The 22296-nt window shown below is 48.2% G+C and overlaps 1 protein-coding gene and 1 non-coding gene across 2 annotated transcripts in view; both read left to right on the top strand.

Moving 5' to 3' along the window:
• C23H1orf116 (chromosome 23 C1orf116 homolog) overlaps positions 1-8856 on the top strand; it is a 36654-nt gene extending 27798 nt beyond the window's left edge. The window contains 4 exon segments of the mRNA XM_032467067.1: positions 2607-2792; positions 4635-4812; positions 6056-6495; positions 6497-8856. Coding sequence (XP_032322958.1) covers positions 2607-2792; positions 4635-4812; positions 6056-6495; positions 6497-7594 — 1902 coding nt within the window. The 3' untranslated portion in view covers positions 7595-8856.
• A 12059-nt stretch (positions 8857-20915) lies between these two features.
• On the top strand, positions 20916-20987 carry TRNAA-CGC. Its single transcript has one exon. It is a non-coding gene; the product is annotated as a tRNA-Ala (tRNA).
• The last annotated feature ends 1309 nt before the right edge of the window (positions 20988-22296 follow it).

Here is a 22296-nt window from a genome sequence, read left to right as displayed (position 1 = left end):
GTTTCTGTCTCTTCCAGCTGCTTTGGGCCATTCTTGGTTCCAAAGCGAGAGTGTGACAGGCTGCCCTGGGAGGAAGGAGAGGCTAGCAAACCATTATAAAGTCGAAGAGTGCTTGGAAAAACAGGGGTAGTCATTTTCTCTAAAAGGAAGAGGCAGAGTCTGCTCGCCCCTTCACAGAGAATGAATATTCTGTTAATTACAGTGAGTCACTTTGAGTATTTACTGCCCCAATTTTACACATAAGAAAACTAGAGCCCAAAAATTACACCCTTGGATCTACACTGATTTCTTGGAAACAATACTTTTGTCTTAATAAAGTTTTGCATTTCCTGTGCCTATTAACTGCTCATAAATGTAAGTGTAACTAACAGCATTGCCCAAACTCCATCAAGCCACATATTCTCCAGGAAATAAAATGTTTAAGAAAGAGCTTACAGGAATAGGGTAGAAGCCAAAAAAGAATACTTGCAACAGCTCAACTCAGTAGACACTAGGATGAATGACAAGTTTATTCATCCAGCATTTTCTGAGTGCCTTCTGTGTACCTGGACGTATGAGAGACGAATCCTCTTTGCTTTAATGAATGGTCTCAACCCCACAGAATGTTAGGAATGAGTTCGTACTTAACAGTCATTAATGGAGAGGATAGCTGAGATAACAGCTTTATCCACTGGACTTTCCATGTTTCTGTTTCTTTGGGGTTCTGGGTAATGGGGAACCAACCTTATGAAGGGACCCCAGGAGCTAGCAACCCAATGTTGATTTATCACTGGGCTTCTTTTGGTACCACTGTCCCCTCTGGTTCCCTCTCTCTCTCCTGAGAGGCTCTGGACCCTTATGAGCTACATGTGTCTGGGTCATAAGGGATCTTCCCACTTCCTTCCCGGTTGTCCTGCCCCTCCCTACCTGCCTCACTTGAGGGCCACCTCCCAAGCAGCAGAGGAGCTCCAGGAGGCCTTGCGCTTGTCAACCCTATGTGGTTGGCATGCTGACTCACCCAGCACAGCCCAGACCTGACTTTGGCACTGGAAGCAGTTATTGACAGAGGCCCGGAGACAACCTGCTCTGGAATCCAAACCTCAAGTCTCAAGATCTCAAATGAAACACAGTTTTCCAGGACATTTTACCTAGTATCTGAAGGGTAGGGTAGATGGTAGAAAATAAAGCATGGCATTATAGGAGAAAATCAGACAAACTATATTCAAATTCTAGCTCTCCCCCAGCTCCCTACTTGACCTTGGAACTGTCTTTTAATCTTAATTCTTCTAGAATTTCATTTTAATGTAGAAGAGTCACCTCTGGCCTTTCCAATTCTGGTGGAGTTTTTCCTGAAAACAGGAGTATGAAAATGCCTGAGGTGGGGAGGGTTATAGCTCAGTGGTAGAGTGTGCGCTTAGCACGGCAAGGTCCTGGGTTCAATCCCCAGTACCTCCATTAAAATAAATAAACCTAATTACCTACACCTAAAAAATAAATAAATAAGTAAAATTTAAAAAGAAAAGAAAATGCCTGGAATTTTTGGAAGAAAGATGGCACTGCCTTCCTTTGCTATTACAATGGGCACCATGAACTTAAAACTTTTCTTTCTCTATGCATTGGAGTTGGGAGAAAACGACCTAGGACATTGCTCTTGTCAGTCATCACAGGCAAGGGAGCCTCTTTGGGAGCAAGTGCAGCATCAGCAGGGGGAGATACACCAGGGGGCAGCTGGGTTTGTGCCCACCATTGGGGTCATGCACATACTTCCCAGCCTAGGGAAATGATGGAGGTGATGCTGGCCATGGTGGTAGCAGTCATTACAATGGTGATGGTGTGGCTAGGACAGCAGCTGGCAATTATAGGGCTGTGCACCACACAAAATGTTCTACATGGAGTATTTCATTTTACGTTGACAACCCTATGAAGTAGGTACTATTACGCACTCTGTTTCTTCTCTCAAGCTCTAGTCTTCCATTTAAGCTGAACCCTTTTATTCTAAATTTTTGTTCCCCTTAAGTCAGTCTCATTTGATCCTAGATGGAACTTGTCTTTTTCTTATTACAAGAACAGTAGTGGTTACTGGTTTATTCCTTCCATGTTTGAGTTTTTACTGCCAACTAAACTGTACTAATTGTCCTCATTTACTCCTCATATTAACCCTCTTTAATGAGCAAGGACAGACTCCAAGAGTAATTTGCCCCCAAGTCACATCACTGTAAATTGTAGAGCTGGGATTTAAGCCCAGATCCAGCCACCTCCAGGACCCAAGCTATTCACCTTGTAATATTTACTGTCTGTAGTGATGAAAATGTAGCTTAAGCTCCCTGGTTCAGGGAGAAAAGTGACTAGGAGGAATGACAGCATCTCCTTTCTGACTCGGCTGCTTCTCCACTGCTAAGTCTGTCTTTCTGCATGTCGGTGAGCCAGCTTGTGTGTTGTTCTGCATCTGGCTTCTGTGTCCCTGTGCGGGCTAGGGTGGGTTGGGTTTGAGTCGTGGCTGTTGATGGCCCCCTCTCGCTCTCTGCTTCCTTGGTGTCCCTGCTGCCCTGCTGCTCCGGGGCCTGGACAGAGTCTCCCCGCCTGAGCCTGGCTCGGCTCACATGTGGCTTTGATTCTTCTCTTTTCAGGCCCAGCTGGGGACATTCTCCGCTTCCCTTGGCTTCCCCTCTGGAAGCCCCTTTCGCCGCCCCTGCACCTTGCTTCGGGCGATGCCCGAGAGGGAGCTGTGGCCAGCGGGGCCTGGCTCGGAACCCGTGACCCGCGTTGGCAGCTGCGACAGCATGATGAGCGTCACTTCCACCCGCTCGGGATCTGTACGTACCCTCTGTCTGCAGCCTGGCCCGCTCTCCGCACCCCTGCCCTGCCCTGCCGTGCCCTGCCCTGCCCACCATCGGCCTCGCTCACTGCTCCTTCTCTTTCATCCTCCTCGCCCAGGAGTGAATCACACCAGTTGGTTTTCTGCCTCTGAGTCACCCCCGGTTCTGTGGAGAATAGGGTGGAACAACCCCAGAGAGTAACAGGACAATTGAGACTTTTCCCGGGTTTTTATTAGGTCGGGCAGTTGAGCTGAGGTGAGACACGGGGTCAGTGATCTGAGGTCATGGTGGAAACTAGAACATAAATCCTTATAGCACGTGGATTCCTGAAGTCCTCTGCAAGGAACAGCATTACTTCCGTCTTTTACAAAGATCAAAGAGCAGGGAGTATTTAAGAGTCTGGGTTCTCTACCTATAAGCTGTATGTCCTTGGACAAATTACTTAATTTCTCTAAGCTTCAGTCTCAGTTTTAAGATGGGGATAATATTAACATGGAATTCATAGGGTTCTTGAAGGGAGTAAATGAAATGCATGTTAAGCACTTAGCACATGCCTCCAGATACACAGGAAAGGGTGTTTCTGTAAGCAGACGTTGCAAATCTTCCAAAGTCACTGTGGTTAACTATTTGTGAGTGGCATGTAATAAACTGTAATTTTCCTGGATATGAATTTGAATCTCAGTTATCATAAGGCTGGTCTTTCCTGGCCATCTGAGTGGGTCTGGAGAATATACACCTCTGAAGGGTCTCAAATATTAGAAAGAGGGGTGGAGATGCCAGGAAGAGACTTCAGCCAAATGTCCTATGTTTCCATTTGCCCTTTTGGTTTTCCCTTCAGCCTTCAACTTTGGAGAGCGACTATTCCCTGGATCTTCCTGGCCTTGAAGAACATGGACAGTAACCATCTAAAAAGGCCTTTCGGTATAGCTCAGTGGTAGAGTGTCTGCTTAGCTTGCATGAGGTCCTGGGTTCAATCCCCAGTACCTTCCTCAACAAAATAAATAAATAAACCTAATTACCTGTCCCCACAAAGAAAAGGGCTATAGCCTTTTCTCCCAAGGACTCATATGTGCTTTCTCATAGTGAAAATTATTTATTTTAATTTCTACCTAATACTAATGCTCAGTTGCTTTCTACTCAACCCCATACCAGTTTATCCACCTTCCTCCCTTAAGTTAATATTTGCTTAAGACATGAATACTTTTTTGAATGTTCGCCAGAGCCAAATGCCATCAAGAAAGTAAATATACAAGGGGAAAAACCCTGTATGGAATGCATTTCAAAGTCAAGTATAAATTATTTAGTAAATTTATCTGTAACTAGTCATGCCCCTGTTCCCACCCGCCTGGCAGCGAGTAGTTGGCTGTGTTTCCTGTTTGTCCTCTTGCTGTCCTTGGCATGCCAGGTCAAGTATGCAGAAGTACTTCAAAAGGTTAAAAGCAATACTATTCAAGTTAAAGGTCAAGTCATTATGTTGCCCACATAATTTAGAACTAAATGGGAGGCACACGGAGTGAAATACTTGACATATGTCAGACAGAAGAATTGGCACTGCTTTCCTCTGGGCCCCAAAGCATTCCACCCTGGATCCAGCAAACAAAAGAGCACTTGCCACCTGCCTGCCCAGCTCTCAGGTGCTGGTGGAACAACAGCCCGACAATCTCTGCTCTCCCTGGTGCCTGCGGTTTTAAGAAGCAGCTCCAGCAGGTTTGCGGCACAGCATGGTGGAGAGGTTTTCCAGCTCTTCAGCATTCCTTTCCCCATGCAGGGTGGTTCTCCAGCCCTGCCAGTTTCTGCAGAACTTCCTGTCACAGCATCCTCTCCCTCTCCTCCCTCCAGAGTGACAGCAGCTACGACTTCCTGTCCGCTGAAGAGAAAGAGTGTCTGCTCTTCCTGGAGGAAACCATTGGCTCCTTGGACACTGAGGCTGACAGCGGACTGTCCACTGACGAGTCTGAGCAAGCTACAAACCCCCGAGGTCCCCGAGCACTGCCCCTAACCCAGCCTGCCCCCCAGGGTAAGAGAGACTGTCTAGCGAAGCCCAGAAAAGCAGTATGTCATTTTGCCCCCTCTTTTCCATCTTGCTTGCCCTCTGCTCCCAGGGTTGCAGGCAGAAGGAAAAACTCTCCTCCCCACTCTCCTGGCTAAAAGAAAGCCTTGTCCCTGGAGGGAAGAAGGGATTGCTGGCACGCCAGCCTCTTGTGTCTTTCTATGAAGCATCAGAGGCCTGGGAGGGAAAAGGGTTTGACCGGCTCCCATCTGCTTATGGAGAAATTCTAAAATGATATGACCACAGAGGTGGAGAGAGAATCAGGGAGGGGTGATTCTGGAGAGCCTGAGCCAGTCTGGGGAGCTAATCTGGGTGACCCAGGGGATGAAGCTGCAGGAGATAAGAAGAGGGAAGGGCTCCCTTAACTTTAGCGGGTGGCCCCTCTCGGGCCCCGAGAGTGTGGAGAGCCAGCAGTGTTGAGGCTCAGTAGACGGGGAACAAGGTGGCACTTGTGTGTGGCCATAAGGGTGGGACCACATGCCCCAGGGCGAGGGCGGCACTTTACTCCTGAGGACAGTCCCATCGGTATCAAGACTACAATCGTTTATTCATTCATTTAGCGAATATGTATTGACAATGTGTCAGACCCTCCATGGAAATGGAGCAGTAAATGGCGACGTGGGGCTTCCTTCCGCTGCTGCCTGGTGCCGATTCCCTGGCCCAGTGGGCCTGATGCATGTGCTTACTGACTGGAAGGAAAGAGCCCACGTCACTCTCTGGTGCAGGGATGGCTGTGGCCATTACAGAATCATCCAGGTGCTTCTAGAAAGTAAAGGTGAGAGAAGGCAGAAGGCTGGCCAAGCCAGAGCACATCACCTGTTGACGCTGCTCATGCTCAATGCTTCCACTGGACTCAGTTACCTGGGAGCCCCGGGACAGCTAGAGGGGCTGTCCCGAATCCCCGCCAACCCTGGTGCGTCTGTAGAGGGTTAGGAAGAGCCTGAGTCAGGGACCCAGAGCTATCTGGGGCTGCCCTTTCCCCAGCCATAAGGAAACACTAGTCCTTGGTTAAAGGGAACCTGCTAGCATTGATCTGTTACTCTAAATGCTATCCAGACAAGAGTGCTGCCCTGTAAGAGCAGAGAAACAACAAAAACCAAAACCCATCCATTGCTAACCAGAGATCAGAGTTTGGAAAGCAGTTTCTTTCCCCCTGGCAGCAGGGTTTTCACTGCCCACTCTTATCCGCCTGTTCTCCCGACCCTCCCAGGACACCCGGAAGAGACGACTGTTCCACAAGGCCCAGAGCCAAGGAGAGGGACTCCGTCCAGCTTGTCTCATCCACCCGCGCCCCAGAGCCTGGGCTCCAAGTCTGGCTCCTACAGCCTCCCCAGAAATATCCACATCGGCAGAAACCAGAACCTCTGGAAAAGCACCACCCAGACTAACAGCCACCTCCCTGGGGGACCCAAGGGGCTGGTCCTAGGGCCTGAGAAAGAGCAGGTCAGCCAGAGCAGAGAGCCCAGCCAGGCGCCCGCCGTCCCCCAGGACGCTGCCCTTGATCTGGACGTGGCGCTCATCCCCCCACCAGAGGCTTTCCGGGACACCCGGCCGCAGCAGCCTGGGCAAGGCAGCCTGCCCAAAGGGCCAGGGGAGCAGAGCCACACGCCCCAGCTCCACACCTCACTCAGCCCCCAGAAGAAAAGGGAGGACTGCTTCGGAGGCCATGTCCCAAAAGGCCAATGGTACAGGCCCGACAGGGGCACCGGGGCAGCCTCGGCCTCCCTGTGCTGGGTCGTCCCAGAATTCAAGAGCTGAAGATGCTCCCGTCCCATCACGGGGGGATCCAAATGCCCAGCTGGCTCCCCTCACAGCCCCTAAGCCCCGGAAGCTGCCGCCAAATATCATTCTGAAGAGCAGCCGAAGCAGTTTCCACAGTGATCCCCAGAACTGGCTGTCCCGCCACTCTGAGGCCGCCCCCGGAGACGCCAGCCTGGCCCCGTCTTCGCTGCAGGAGCAGAGGAAGGCACGCAGGGAAGCGCTGGAGAAGCTGGGGCTGCCCCAGGACCAGGATGAGCCCAGCCCCCACTTGAGCAGGCCCTCATTCAGACTGAAGGAGACTCGGGCTCAGGCCCCCTCCCCGGCCGGGCCTGCAGCTCCAGCTCCGGTCTCGGCAGCCGCACCTGCGGCGGGAAAGGCGCCTGCGCCTGCGCAGGGACCTTCTCCGCTGAAAGCTCCGGCTCCGGCTCAGCGGTCTTCTCCCGGCAAGGTTTCCGTTTCTGCCCAGGAACCCACTCCAGGGAAAGCCCCAGCAGTCCAATCCCTGCCAATTCCTATCCCTAAGGCCTCGAGGGCAAAGAGTCCCCCGACGCAGCCAAAGCCAGACTCAGGGCTGACCCTCCAGGGGAGCAGCACCCCTGGCCTGAGACAGACGAACTTCAAGTCCAACACGCTGGAGCGGTCGGGCGTGGGGCTGAGCAGCTACCTCTCGGCTGAGAAAGCGCCCAGCCCCCAGATCAGCACCTCTCTGGGAAAAGACTCCTTCTTGGACCAGATGTCACCCCACATCTTGCGTAATTCGCGGCCCCGCCCTGCCTCCCTGGGCACCAGGAAGGACTTCGAGGGGATCCAGGTGGGCAAGCTGGCTGACCTGGAGCAGGAGCAGCACTCCAAACACCTGTCTTTCCAAGGACAGAGCAGGGACAAGCTGCCTCGGCCCCTCTGTGTCAGCGTCAAGATCTCGCCAAAAAGCGTATCCGATGAGCACAGAAGGGAGGCCCTGAAGAAGCTGGGCCTGTTGAAGGAGTAGGGCGCCGGCCACCAGCACCGCACCCACAGCCCCCTCCCCGCACCCCGTTGTTCAGGAAGAGACCCGGGGCTGCCACTTAGCCTTCCCGCCTCACAGCTCGGGGGCTGGGCAGGGGTTGTGTTCTCTCCAATGTCCTCTTCTTTCTGAGGGAGAGATTGGAGCATACGTTTATACTCAGTGGTTGTGCCGAGGAGTGCCTGCACGAATCATCCTGAAGATGGTTTCCACAGGATGGTGTGTGTGTGTGTGTGTGTGTGAGACAGGCTGTATATATCACAGAAGCTATTTATAGGACACAGGGGGTCACTGCTCAGAAGTCCGCTCTTGTTGGAAACTTTCTTATATTGGGTAGAGTTCAGCCTAGCCAGAACCAAGTGTAGAGGAGCAGCCAAACCTGAGGAAAAGCAGTCAGATGAGACAGTGGAGGTGCCAGGGACATTAGGCAAATGCAGGTCACAGGGAATGTGGGTCTCCCAGAATCCCTGCCATGGGTGGAGATGGGCTCACACTTTGCAGGATTCCAGTCTCAGTTCTGGACAGGGGCCCGGGGCCAAGAGGAGTTTTTGTTTTGTTACCTCTTCCTCTGCTGTCTTCTCACTGTCCCTAGTCCCAAGAATCGGACACATCCCTATAATTAAGAACTTTCAATTGACAGATGCCAGAAGCACTCCTGTTGGTTTGAGAAGGCCAGATATGTGCCCACGCAGCACACCTTTACCAGGGAGGGCTTTGTCCATGGACTTGTTAAATTCTGTAAATAAACTACGATGGTCCCTGACTCTGATGTTCCCCTGCTTCCGATGGCGGTTTGCACAGGACTGACCCCAAGGCTGGGCCAACAGTGGGATGGGGGCCCAAGCCCAGAGGATTTGTAAATAAATACCAAAGAACTGTTGTAGGCTTTGTCCCCACGATTGCAAGTTGTTTTTTAATTTCCTCTGTTCCTATGGAAAATCAGCATAATACATTCTCTGCCAATTATTCATAGACTGTCAGAGCTGGGAGGGGCCTTAGTGACACCCCAGTGCACCCCGGCTAGGGAAGGGAAGTGACTCATTGTGGTCACTGTGCCGTTTAATAACAGAGTTGGGGTTCCTGATTCCCCTCCCATGCTGCACGCCCCTCCCCTCAAACAGTGCCTTTGCCCACCCACACAGCCCCCTAAGCTGTGGGAGTCATTAACCAGGATGCAGCCCTAAAGCTCTCCAAGACCCTAAAGTGTCTTCTGAAACATCAGAGATTAAATGTTTTTCAGGATCATATTTAATGTTGTGGTTTTTAAATTTAATTTGGGAACGTAGCAGCATAACAACTTATTATTACTCCAAAATTCCCTGACCAAATGGTGCAACTTGAGAACTTTCCAGAAGATGGTATTATGGGAAGGTGGTGTGGGCTTGTGAGTACAAGCTTGGAGGTCAGACATGGCTGGGCACGACCTCTGCTTCCCCTTAGGAAATATGTGTTACTCAGAGATGCGAGCTGGCTGGAGTCCAAGATGCCCAGATGTGAGGGGCAGATCAAAGAAACCATGCTGGAAAAGTGCCCTTTAGGTCTGTTGAATGTCTCTGGGCCGTGTCCTTAGGGACCCAGCATACGGAGGCTCTGTATTTCTGAAGATGATGAGAAGGTTAAGGTAAGGACACGGGATGGCTCCACCCTGTTGTGGCATGTGGGGCAGGGGTGTGACAGTTTCTAGGTACTCGCTCACACACACGCCCAAAAGCCTGGTGCCTCCTCCTTGGCCCTGGGCGAGGACCTGGCCTGTCGCAGCTGACAGGGTCTCCCACGACTGGCCGAAACCATGTCTTATCACAGACTCCCCCGGAGAGAGAAGGCCCTCCCAGAGGACTGGCCCCACAGGCTGTGTTTGGTTAAACTGCTTCTCGTATGCATCTCAAGAACCAACTTGAGGAATGATCACTTTATTTTTCATTAATTTCCCTGACAAATAGAGAAGCTTGGGGCCAGCTATGAAGTAAGATGTGGTAGGAATCTGGGGCCCTGACATTCACATAAGGCTGACTAACAGATTGGTCAGGAGTACCTCCTCTGAAATCACACTCCCTGGTAAAGGCAATTTCTCTCCCTGACAAAACAGAGGTATACACAGCCTGCCCTTCCACTGAATCCTCATCCTGCCCATTTCCCCAGTTCTCCCAATTCGAGATACTCCCTTCCCTTGTTATTTAAAGATGCCATGTTTCCCCATGTCCTCACCCTTCAAAGAGCATGTTTTGCTCTAACGATGGTCTTTGAGATTCAAGAATAGGATGATAAAGCTAAACCCAGTTGTCTTCATTGTAAAGAAGGTCAAGGGGACCCAGTGAGGGAGGACGTCCACCATCCTGAATTGTACCCATCCTCTTGCATCCAAACACAGTTGCTCTTTGTTCAACTTGAACTGACTAGGGGAGAGGTGAAGGTGGGGTCAGTGTGGTTCTTAGCCCTTTTGGAGGAATTTCAGGCAGAGGTTTGTAAAGGCCATTCATTTGACTTTAAAAAGCACAGTGACAGCCCTACTTCCATGTGGACTCATGTCCCTGCTATACCCTGCCTGCTGCAGTCTTGCTGCAGGGAAGAACAAACCATCTCCCAAATAGAGGAATGGCCCCTCCCCAGCCTGGCGCGGTGGGGTCTCTGCCCTCAGATGCATTGGCAGCCACTCCTCTGAATCACCACTCGTATGCCACCCTGGGAGTTCTACAGGCCTACACGCTACCTTACATGGAGGTTGGGGGATGGGCCCAGTCACCCCTTGGGGGCCCCCCTCCATAGTGGGAAGTGTGGTCTGGCAGATGCCACCCTACAGGCACATAGGTGTGCAAAAGTTAGTGCTTATTCCATGGAAGTCAGGGCAGGTGAAGGACTGGAGAGCAGGCCCTACTTGATGTTATGAGTTAAAGCTAGCGGTGGAGATTTAAATATGTGTAAATATATGAGATGAACCACATCGTCCTCTGATCCATGATTGTGTGTGTAGGAAGAAAAGGATGACACTGTCAGAATATGATGCTGTAGGTTCACAGACTAGAGGAGGAGGAGACCCGGGGATGGGCATGAGAAAGCACGTCCACCTCAATCAGAATCTAAGGAGGGATGCAGATATGGTGCCCCCGTGCCCTGTTCTTCCTGTGAGTGACTGTGGACCTTATAGATCTGGGCTTAATCCATCCTCCGCTTACCAACCAGGGAACCCTGGGGATGTCAGCTTTAACTTTTGAACCTCAGAGTCCTCATCTGTAAAATGGGAATAATAATACCATCCTTTTGAGATTGTTGTGATGAACAAGTGATATATTTAAAGCTTGGTCCTGGACTTAACATAGATATTCGATCAATGAGAGCATTATTCCTTCTGGGTCTCAATTCGTCCTTCTCAAAGGGAGCCAGTGTAGACAGGGTTGGAAGCCAAGAGCTCACCCAGTTCAGCTCTGAGGGGAAATGGGAGAGACCTTGCTGCAGATGAAAGTCCAAAGTAAGAAGTAGGCTTTGGCATGCTCTCCGAGTGACTCAACTTCACCCACACCATGATTCCCAGAATCTGGAAACACAGGGATCTGAGGGAAGATGGCGTTTCTATCTCGATGAAGGCTGAGCCAGCTATTTCCAGCTTGTCTATCCCCAAACCCAGCTTCCCACTCATCATCAATTTCTTGTTGCCCATAACCAGATAGTTTACTTCTTTTTGCTTCATTTACCTTCCCTTTGCTGTGGTTCAAGGAACTATATGCTGCTCTATAGCTATTTGTTTTTAACATGGAGAAAAAGAATAAACTTACATAACAGGAAGGAACTTTGTCTAAAATCAGGAAGAGGCAGAGGCTAAAAAAGGTTTCAGGAATTCTAGGGCATTTTCTAAAATAAGGTAAGCATCTTTCAGGAATGAATCAAGCGTTAGTCAGCAGGAGCAAGAATGTATATTGGATGATCTTTCCGAATCCCTTCTGATATGAGAGCCCGTGAATTGCAGGAGTCACCACCACCACCGTCATCATCACTGACTCGGCATACAAGTGAGGCACAAACAGGTGATGTTCGAAATCCCAGCCGCCATTCTCTCTTGCTCATTGCCTTTCTAGAGTGTTGTCTTTATTCGCCATTTGCCATGTATCCAGATTATTTTGAAAAAGCTCTGGAGCAAGTGAGCTTTAGTGAGTCACTTCATCTCATTCATAAAATGAGGGACTTCAACTGGACTGTCCCCTAGATCCATGCCAGCTCTGAAACGTATGTTTAAATAAGTCCAAGCTACTGAATCAGGAAGACCAACACCCTGCGAAAAACAATCACCCCATAGTCTAAGCTAAAACGTGTGTCATAGTACCCGAGAGCTGGAAGGAAGGAAATACTTAAGTTATGTAATCCAGCCTCCCACATAAAGAGGAATTGTGCCTATAAGTAGATATAAATAGAGAGGGATGGGTGGACGGGTGGATGCATGGAAGGAGGGGAGGGGGTAAGAGAGGACATCCAGTGCCCAAGAGCACAGACTAGGAGTCAGGCTCTCTGCACCTCAACTTCCTTTTCAGTCTATTTCACTTTGATTCCTTTAACTTCCTTTGTTGTGCTGTTCAAGGAACTATATGCTGTCCTGCAGTTACTTAGTATAAAAATGGAGTTTAAAAAAGTGAACTTACAACAGGAACGAACCCCACAGAAGCAATAACAATACTTCCCTGTTGCAGTTGTCACGAGAATAGAATCAAATGAGATAATACATATTAAAAAACACTTACATTCGATCAAAATGAAAACATAATTCTAAAAGATGCATGCACCCCAATGGGCACAGCAGCAGTATTTGCAGTTGCCAAGGCATGGTACCAACCTAACAGTCCATCAACAGAAGAATGGATAGAGAAGATGTGGTATATATAATGGAAAACCTCTCGGTCATAAAAATAAGAATGAAATTTTGCCATTTGCAACAACATGGATGGACTTGGAGGGCATTGTGCTAAGTGAAATAAGCCAGAGAAAGACAAGGACTGTATGAGATCACTTATTTTGTGGAATCTAAAAAGTACAACAAGCTAGTGAGTGTAACAAAAAAAGAAGCAGACACAGATACCCAGAACTAGTGGTTACCAGTGGGGAGGGAGGGAATGGAAACGGGGCAACACACAGGTAGGGGAAAAGGGTTATTAGGGGATTGTATGAGATCATGCACATGAAACTTTTAGAACTTGTAAAGCACTATAGAATTTAAAGAATCTTTCATTCAATTAAAAACAAAAACAAACCCACTTGACACATTGTTCAATAAATGCAATCTATTAATGTTACTATGTAATTACATATTATATAATGTAATTCAGATGCCAATGGGTCCCCCTTGAGGACTGGATTAATCCTAGCCTGCACCTAAATTCCTCAGCCTGAAACAGCCAAAAGCCCTCATCCAGTTTCCAGAACCTCCTGCAGCCAACCTCCCTCCTGTGTCCCCTCGCATCTATGGTGCCACTTCATGGTCCCCCATACCTGCCCGTCCCATGGCCCCCTCGCTGTCCCCACTCCTATCAGTCCAGGCTCAAAGCCCAGGCCTCTAACTGACCCCCACGGGAAATCAAGTTTAAGCATTTCATTGTTTTTTCAGTTTTTAACTGAAGATCAGGCATGTCCTGACAAAAGGCATGCAGCCTGCCACAACCTCCGTGTCACCCTCTCTCTCCTCTCTCTCTTCTCTCTCCCTCCTGGTGAGTCACAGCACACCCAGGAAATCCTCACCTCCACCCATACTCTGGGCCCCTCATGACCTGAGTATCTGCCCCAAGAGATTTTTAAAGAAAATTTCTTCTCCATGAACAAGGGTGTCTCACTGAGCTCTGGAGTGTTCTCTGCCTCCTTACCTTTGCGCCTGAAAGTGTGAGGGGAGTTGGGGGGGGGGGACAACAACACAAGATGGCTGTGACCACTACACTTCTGACTCACACCGACTCTTGCCAAGGGGTTGGGCAGGGCCTTCTTTGCATTGCTCCTGGCTCTGCAAGGGGAGAAGCTTAGTCTCCTTTCCCAGTGACACCCCAACCTAATGCTTCAGGTGGGAGCTCCTCTGTTATCAATCAAGGCACCAAGTAAGTAGGTCTTGTGAACTGTGGGCATAGAGTTTAGTTGAAGTTAGTTCAAATACGACATTATTAGCATTTTAGGATGACCTGAAGTCAGACACAATGCTAGCCTCATCTTCTGCCACCCCACCTCACTACCCTGTACCTCTGACCTCATCCGCTGGGAAGGCGTATCCTCTGGGGACATCGTGCCTCCTGCAAAAAGAGGTTGGGGTAACTATCAAGGCTTTATGTTTTTGTTCTCCTGCATGGGACTCGAATATCTCCCTGTGACATATAATTAGAAATATATGTTTGGTCTTCAGCCCTGTTTCTGGCACAGAACTCCTAAAAACCCTTGAAATTTCATGTGATGAAAGCAATAAAGCTGTCCTTTGTTGCATTAATGGGGTGACTTTTGGAAAGCCCCTACATAACCTAAGAAGGAGGGGTTGTTCACCAGGGGAGCCAACCACGTGATTAGAGAGTTGGAACTTTCAGTACCATCCGCTCTGCTCCCCCTGCACCCCGACCCTGACCTCTGGGGAGAGGAGAGCTCAGCCATCAATGGCCAATGATTTAATCAATCGTGCCTGTGCCATGAAGTCCCCATAAAGACTCAAAAGAGTGGGGCTCAGAGAGCTTCCGGGCTGGGGAATCACAATGCTTCCGCGTGCCACCGTGTCAGGCACCAGACTCCGTGAGGACAGAAGCTCCTTTGCTCAGAACCTCACCCAGTGTATCTCTTCACTTGGCTGTTGATTCATATCCCTTAATATCCCTTGTAATAAACCAGTAATCTAGTGAGTAAACCGGTTTCCTGCAAGCCACTTAGCAAATTAGTTGAACCTAAGGAGGAGGTTGTGGGAACCTCTGATTTGTAATCAGGGGATCAGAAGCAAGGGTGATAACCTGGGCTTGCAATCGGCATCAGAAGTGAGGGGCGGTTGTGCCAAACTGAGCCTTTGACCTGTGGAATCTGATGTCGTCTCAGGATGGGGAGTATCAGGATTGACATGAATTGTAAGACACCCTGCTGGCACCACACTGGAATTGGGTACCGGATCCGACTCCCCATGCTGCTACACTCATTTCCTGACCTCAGGGTCTAGAAGATTGGGCAGAATTCACAGCTTGAGAAATTACACTTCATACCTCCTGTCTGCGCTTTATGCCTCAACTGCCTACTCTCCCTCCACTTCTAACTCAACTTGTTCAAACACAGATGCGTGTGGAGCATCCCCCACTAAATCTGCCCCTTTTACAATGTTCTTGAGCTCAGTGAGCGACACTAGCATCCAACCACTCAGCAAAGCCAGAGACCAAAACATCGTCCATAACATCACTCTCAGTCATCAGTTACCAAGTTATGACAATATCACCTCCAAAAATCATTCAGATCTGTTGTCTTCTCTTCTTTCTTGCTGCCACCGCAGCCGCACCAGTGCCCCACATCTCTCTGGACCACAGAGGCAGCTTTCCAAGTGTTCTTTTCACATCGACTCAAGCCTCCCTCCAGCCCCTCTCCACCCAGCAACAGGATGGTCTTCCCATCTGTGGTGCATCACCCTTCATGTAAGAGAAAAGAAACCCTAAGAAAGCATACACGTATCTGCACATTTGTGCAAAAGGGAATACAGGAAGGGCAAACCAAAACCTAACACGACTGAGTCCCTACAGAGGGGTCGGTGGGAGAGCTGGGGAAGACTATGGGAGTGGGAACAGCGCTCCCTCCGGGGGTGCCGCTCGGCTGAGTATTTTACTCCATATTTGGCTCTTGAGGGACCCTTTACTTTAACTCTTTTGTCCTTTGGACAGGCCTCTACCATTTTTTTGAGTACTTCCTCATTTTTTTTTTTTTCTTTTCACCAGCACAAGGTGTATTGGGCCCATCTCTTCTTTCCCGGTCCTCACTCCAGAATTCTCCACCAAGGACCAATGGATCCTTTTCTTGGAAGATGATATTTAGAAACTAAGACCTGGGTGTGAGACATGCTCGTTGCTTCTAGGCCCTCTCAGCAGACAGAACCAGGAAATATACGTGTGAATAGACACACATGTCTGTATCTTTGACTAGATTCACCTAACTGTATATATATTGAAAAGTCATGAGTTCATACTGATACCTCCAATTCCAATCCAATATTGCAGGTTCATTCTTCCTCATTTTCTTTTCTTTTTTTTTTTTAATTGACATATAGTGAATTGACAATGTCGTGTTAATTGTCTTAACTTTTTAAAATAAATGTGAAAGGGACAAAAGAGCCAATGTAAAGAGTGTCTCAATAGCCAAGTATGAAATAAGTTGAGCATCAAAATAAGTGATACTGATGACTATAACTCATAGAATGAAATACATATGCATGATTCCATACTGATATAAAGTTTGAAAATTGAATAAGTAAGTGGATGTTAAGGAACAATTCTTTGTTACAGTACAATTCCAAACAGTAAGCGTGGAAAGAATGACAGAAACAGAAAAATGATAATTTGGTAGACACCGCAGTAATCATTGTTGCAGGTAAGAATCATTAATGGATGCTAAAATTGGTGAGAGTCCGATGAGAAATAGTCTCCAAGTATCCTCCTACAAAATACTTAACCATTGAAAAGAGAGAAACAGTAGCTGAGCAATCAAAGTTAGCATCACCAGTTATGACACACATTGACATCAGGGTCCTCCTGTCGCACTGCACTGAGAAGGACACACCATCACAGCTGTGGTGTTCTTGCCAGGAAGGCACAACCTGAACTTAAATGAGGAAACATCAGATGGACACAAATTGAGAGACATTCTACAAAATAATCGGCCAGTACTCTTTAAGAGTACAGTGGTCTTAAGAGATAAAGAAAGACTGAAAGCCTGTCTCATGTTGGAGGAGTTTAAAGAGAAATGGCAAATAAATACCGTGTAGGAGCCTAGTGTCGATCCTGCAGCAGAAAAGCACATCCCAATTTGCTGTCAGTAAGTGCCAGGGAAGATGTGAACATTCGGGGAAGATGGGTGAAGAATATATGGGAACTGTTTGTACTATTTTTGCAACTTTTTTAAAGTCTAAAATTCTTTTAAAATAAAAAGTTTCAAGAAAGAAATTTTTTCAAAATAGAAAGCTCAAGCAGACATGATCGGGCTTCCCTACTGCTCTTAGGACACAGATCTGAACACCAAGTCCCCCATGGAGCACCACTCTTAGACATGAACTTCAAGATCTCCAAGTTCCATCCTAGGCAGCCCTAGGTCATCCCAGCCTCCCCTGCACTTTCTCTGAGCGGCAGTCGCTCCTTCAGTTCATGGAATTAGTTACCTCTTCCCCAAAGAGCATTTGCACACAACTATTTCACTAATGTCCGCTCCTCCATTAGACTAAGAGCCACAGGATCAAAGACCATGCCTCTTTTTGGTCACCCTTGTATGTGCAGCCCATTGCACAGTTCCCAGCATGTGGTAAGCACTCAGTAACTACTGGTTGAATGAATGAAGGAAGGAAGGATGAACTAGGAAGCAGGGTGCCACAAGGACCCACCATTCCTGCAGCTCAGACAAAAGGTGAGACAGTTCTGATTCACCAAGTCTCAAGTACGCCTTTTTAATTTTTCCAAATATGCCCCAGTCACACTGAGACCTGCCAGGTATTAGGTAACCAGGTGGTCCTAATGGGCCGCAAGGTAGTTAGGCTTGACTAGCAAGTGTGTGGACTTTGTCTCTACTCAGAGCCTTGATTGTACTGGGGAACTTCTAAACAGAGAAAAAGAACCCTTAGGGGGAGGGTATAGCTCAGTGGTAGAGCACATGTTCAGCATGCACGAAGTCCTGGGTTCAATTCCCAGTACCTCTGTTAAAAAAAAAAGAAGTAAATAAATGAGCCTAATTACCTCCCCTGCCTCCCAAAAGGACAATGTAAAATAAATAAATAAATTCTAAAAAAAGAAGAACCTCTTCCCAGCTCGCGTGCCTTGAGAGGCAGCAAAGATCAGGTTGAGAGGGCAAACTCTCATGTCAGACCTTGGGGTTCATCTTGAGAATTGTAATGACAGGTAACATCGACTGCAGTTAATCTAGACAGGATAACCGAGGTAGGCAGTTTACCCACATCATTCTTTTTAATCCTCCCAACAACCCTAGTATTATTGCCATTTTGTGGAAGAGGAAACTGAGGTATGAAGAGGGTAAAAGATTTGCCCCTAGTCACACAGCTAACAGATTGTGTCAAGCCTCAAACTCTGGCTCTTGTACAAACTTCCTAAAATTGTTTCTTTTCCATCATTCTCTCAATGAATGTGAAAACTGTCCAACCTCAGTCAATGTTCCAGTAAGAAAGGTCTCTTAAGAGACCACTCCCGTGGCCTCCATCCTGATGGCTTGTTTGTCATATCAGGTTGGGATTATGCACTTTTAACAGCATCTGGGGACTTCATCCTGACGGTTGAGCTTTTCTGGCGGGTGCCTGCCTGGCAGGAATTTGGGCCCAGAAAGATTGGCAGTGTGGTCAGAAGAGAACCTTCTGGATGGGGACCTGAGTTGCGTGGTGGCAGATAGCCGATCCCATCCCTGGCTCCAGTTCCTTTCCTGGAGATCATCTCAAAGAAGTGACTGTCAGCTGCGTGACACTTGAGGCTGATTTTGAAAAACAAGACTTCCAACTCTCCAGCTGCCTGCTCACCCATGCATTTTATAAAGGTTTTCTTTCCCAGAAACTCTTCAACAGACTTTACTTTAGGTCCATGAGACAAGCCTCCCCTAGTTGTGTGGGTCCCTTCCCCATCCTCACTAATGGAAGCCAGCCTGGGAGAAGGGGGTGGGTATCAGAATTCTGTTGACAACCCACAGTGTCCCCAGAAGTCCAAGTGAAAGTTTAAATAAGTGAGTGAAGATGGAGAGGAGAGAGTGAATTGTATGGATGTTCACGAATCTAACTAGCTGCTTAGTGACTGACAAAATACAAAGAATGAAGGGAAACAAGAGTTTAAAATGATGCCCACGTCACTGGCCTGGGCTGAGACCCTTCCTCGGTGCCATCAGTGTTGAGCTCGTCTGAGGTCTGTACTGCATAACACAGGCTGGGAGAAAATTCTTCCCTCTGAAATTTTCACTTCTCAGTTATGGAAGTTGTGGTGTCAGGGTGGGGAGGAGGTGATTACTTTAAAAACCCTCACCCCTTACTGAGACAGGCTTTCAAGGCTTGGAGGAATCTAATGAAACTCATCATCAAGGCAGTAACTTATTGAAGGGTGGGGGGTGGTTGATCTACATGAAATAACACACAGCTCAAGTCTAATCCTGAGACAGAAGGAGAGAGAGAGAGAGTCTGTTCCTGCACAGACCTTTCAAACACTGTCCTTGGGAGAGGGGTGGCTAGAATCCACATTTAACGAACATTTAAAGAACATGATGTGTTGTGTTCAGGCTTTGAGTTGGAAAGAAGGGGGCTCCCTGTCTAATGGGGAAGGCATGGATTCTGCCCTCGGAGAGTATTCCAATGTGGGAGGCAGAGCACACAGATGAACAGAGCCACAGAAAGAGGAGGCAAATGAGCCCAGGACAGAGGGGGCGCATCACCACCGAGGGACATGGAACAGAGTGTCGGTGGAGCTGATCAGAGGAAGCTGACTGAAAGCAAGGATGTTGGGCTCCAGTTTGGAAGGATGAAGAGCTTAATCTGAGAAGCCAGAGGAAAAGAATTATTTAATGGGCTTGAGTTTAGGAGGAAGGAAGGAAAAAAATGTTAGAACTCCTCGTCCTGAAGAAAGAAAGGTAACTGTGTGTCCGATCGGCCAGCTGAACCCCAGTCATCCCCAGAGAGGAAGCCCTGGGCAAGCTCATCACATCTGCTTGACCCAGGGTTTTCTCTTGCCTGGAGCTGGGGCACTCTCTTCCTCCTGCTCCACTGCATTCAGAGCCACAAAGTGAAACTGGAGGCTCTGGGTGGCCTCCCACCTCTGGAAGGATCCAGGCAGGAAGGTAACAATGAGCCAATGTTTGGCTCAGGAGACAAAGGTCCTTTGATAGGACCTTGGCCTTGGCAGACTCTTCCTCTCTGTCTGCAAATAAACCTGGATTCCATTCAGGGAAAGCAGGAGCAGGAAGCAGCAATTAGAGAGGAACCCCTTGTCCTTGTAGACGTGTGTGGCTGTAGCATGGGGTGCAGTTTGGACCCTGGCCTGGATATCAAGTTTCTGCTGATGCCCTCTGATAAGGTCCTCCTCACACCTGGGGAGTTTGGTACCCGCTCTGAGAGAGATAGGGCTGGGGCCAGGAAACCACGGGGAGAGAGACCAGGACCTCCGTCTGCTCTGGGCGTCCTAAAGCACAGTGCCGGGGTCTGGACCTGTCCTCGGGTTAGAGGCCCTGAGCTTGCATTTCTAGAGGCCCGTCTCCCTCTGTGAAGTGTCGGTTCCTTGGCAAATCTCAGTGAATTTCAGCTAATCAGCTTTCCAAGGCAAAAGATGGAAGAGAAAACCAAGCAGATGTGTGGATCTACAGGGAAACGGAGTACTGAGCAAGGGAAGTTGGCTTGAGAGGTGGGACCCAATGTGCTGGGGTGAAGAGAGGAGCCAGCCACCCCAGGGGCGGGATATGGTGATGAAGGAAGCTGAGAAAGGGCTCCGGGGCCAGCCCCTGGGGGTGGTGCCTGCCAGACCCACCACATACTCTTTTGGAATCACCCTCCCTGACACACTCTTTCAAATCCTTCCATAAACATCAGAACGATCTTCCTTCCTCTCTCCTCTAGTTACCCATCCCCCTCTTCCCGGAAGTTGTGCTTGGGTTAAACAGAAGACCCTTTGCCAGACTGTGTCAATTTATCATAAGGAGTGCATTGCAAAAGGAGATTCTCCCGAGGACCATTAGCATCCACCTTCACGCCCTTCTAACTTGGGGAGGGAGAGTGGAAGGTTTTACAGGGCTTCCGCAGGAGATGGGTCAGCCGAAGTTCAGCTAGTTTCAGGAACTGTTGATCAAGAATGGTTCTCAGAAGAAGGAGGAACTGTTCTCACGGAGTAGCACCCAGTATTTGGGCCATTTGGATTTTATCAAGAGGGCTGGTGTGGAATAGTTAGGGGCTAGTGATAGTCATCCTTTTTTTTTTTAATTGAAGTATAGTTGGTTTACAATGTTTCAGGTACACAGCAAAGTGATTCAGTTATACATACATATATATATTATTTTCCACATTCTTTTCCATTATAGGTTATTACAAGATATTGAATATCGTTCCCTGTGCTATACAGTAAGTCCCTGTGATATTGATTTATAATAAGAAATATGGGGGGTGGGTATAGCTCAGTGGTAGAGCGTGTGCCTCGCATGCAAGAGGTCCTGGGTTCAATCCCCAATACCTCCCTTAAAAAGTATAAATAAATAAATAAACCTAATTACCTCCCCCTACCAAAAAAAAAAAAAAAAAACCTTAAAAAAAAAGAAATATATATTTGGTCTTTGACCCGGAGCCCCCTTCTTGGCAAGGAGCTCCTAAAACCCTTGGATTTCCAAGGTCAGGAGAATGTGGTAAACGTGTCTTTTGTTTTGCTAATGTGGGGACTTTGGGAATGCCCTTAGACCACCTAAAGTTGCAGGCTGATTGTCAGGGGACCCAATCTTGTGATTAGAGGGTTGGAATTTTCAGTCCCAACCCCCCATCCTCTGGGGAGGGGAAAGCGGCTGGAGGATGAGTTTAAACATTAATGGCCAATGAATTAATCAATCGTGACTATGCAATGAAGCCTCCATTTAAAAAAAAAAAAAAAGCTCGGGGTTTGGAGAACTTCCAGGTTGGTGAACACGTGGAAATTAGTGGAGAGTGGTGGCCTGGAGAGAGCACAGAAACTCTGCCCTTCCCTCATAGCTTGCCTTGTGCCTCCCTTCCACCTGGCTGTTCCTGAGCTGTATCCCCCAACCCCCTCTTTTTTTTTTTTTTTTCAAATAAACCAGTAATCTAGTAAGTAAAATGTTTCTCTGGGCCCTGTGAGGTGCTCTGGTAAATTAATCAGAAACCAAGAAAGGGGTTGTCAGAATTTCAAGGAAGGGGTCATTGGAACCTCCAATTTTATAGCTGGCAGGTCAGAAGGACCTGGACTTGTGACTGGCATCTGAAGTGGCAGCTGGGGGACGAGGGCAGTCTGGTAGGACTGAGCCCTTAACCTGTGGGATCTGACTCTATTTCCAGGTAGATAGTGTCAGCATTGAGTTGAATTGTAGGAAACCCAGCTAGTGTCTGAGAACTGCTATGTGGAATGTGGACTCCTGCCCTCGCACCCACTAAACGCTCTCATTGGAATTGAGTGCAGAAAAACAGGGTTAAAATCATGTGTGTTTGGACAAAATAATGTTGCTTTACATTTTAGGAAACAAAGAACTTGCCCACCATCAAGCCATCAACCACTGCAGCCGCTCCGAGCTGCGCCCAGAGGGGAATTCAGGATGGAGGAAAAAAAACAATACTGGCCCCAGAGAGTTAAGATGCACATCAAAGGAATACTTTCAATGAGCCCAGATTTTTGCATCTTCCCATACAGAGAAAAACACTAAAACACTAAAATCATTAACTTGAGATGTCTGCTTTTTTGTGTGATTAGCAGTAATCTTTTAATGTTCAACTACAATGTTTTCGCTTTTTTGGATTTTTTTTTTCCCCAGCAAAAACTCCCATATGG

The sequence above is a fragment of the Camelus ferus genome, chromosome 23 (assembly GCF_009834535.1).
Source record: "Camelus ferus isolate YT-003-E chromosome 23, BCGSAC_Cfer_1.0, whole genome shotgun sequence".
Taxonomy (NCBI): domain Eukaryota; kingdom Metazoa; phylum Chordata; class Mammalia; order Artiodactyla; family Camelidae; genus Camelus; species Camelus ferus.
This window is presented reverse-complemented; position numbering and strand designations above follow the sequence as displayed.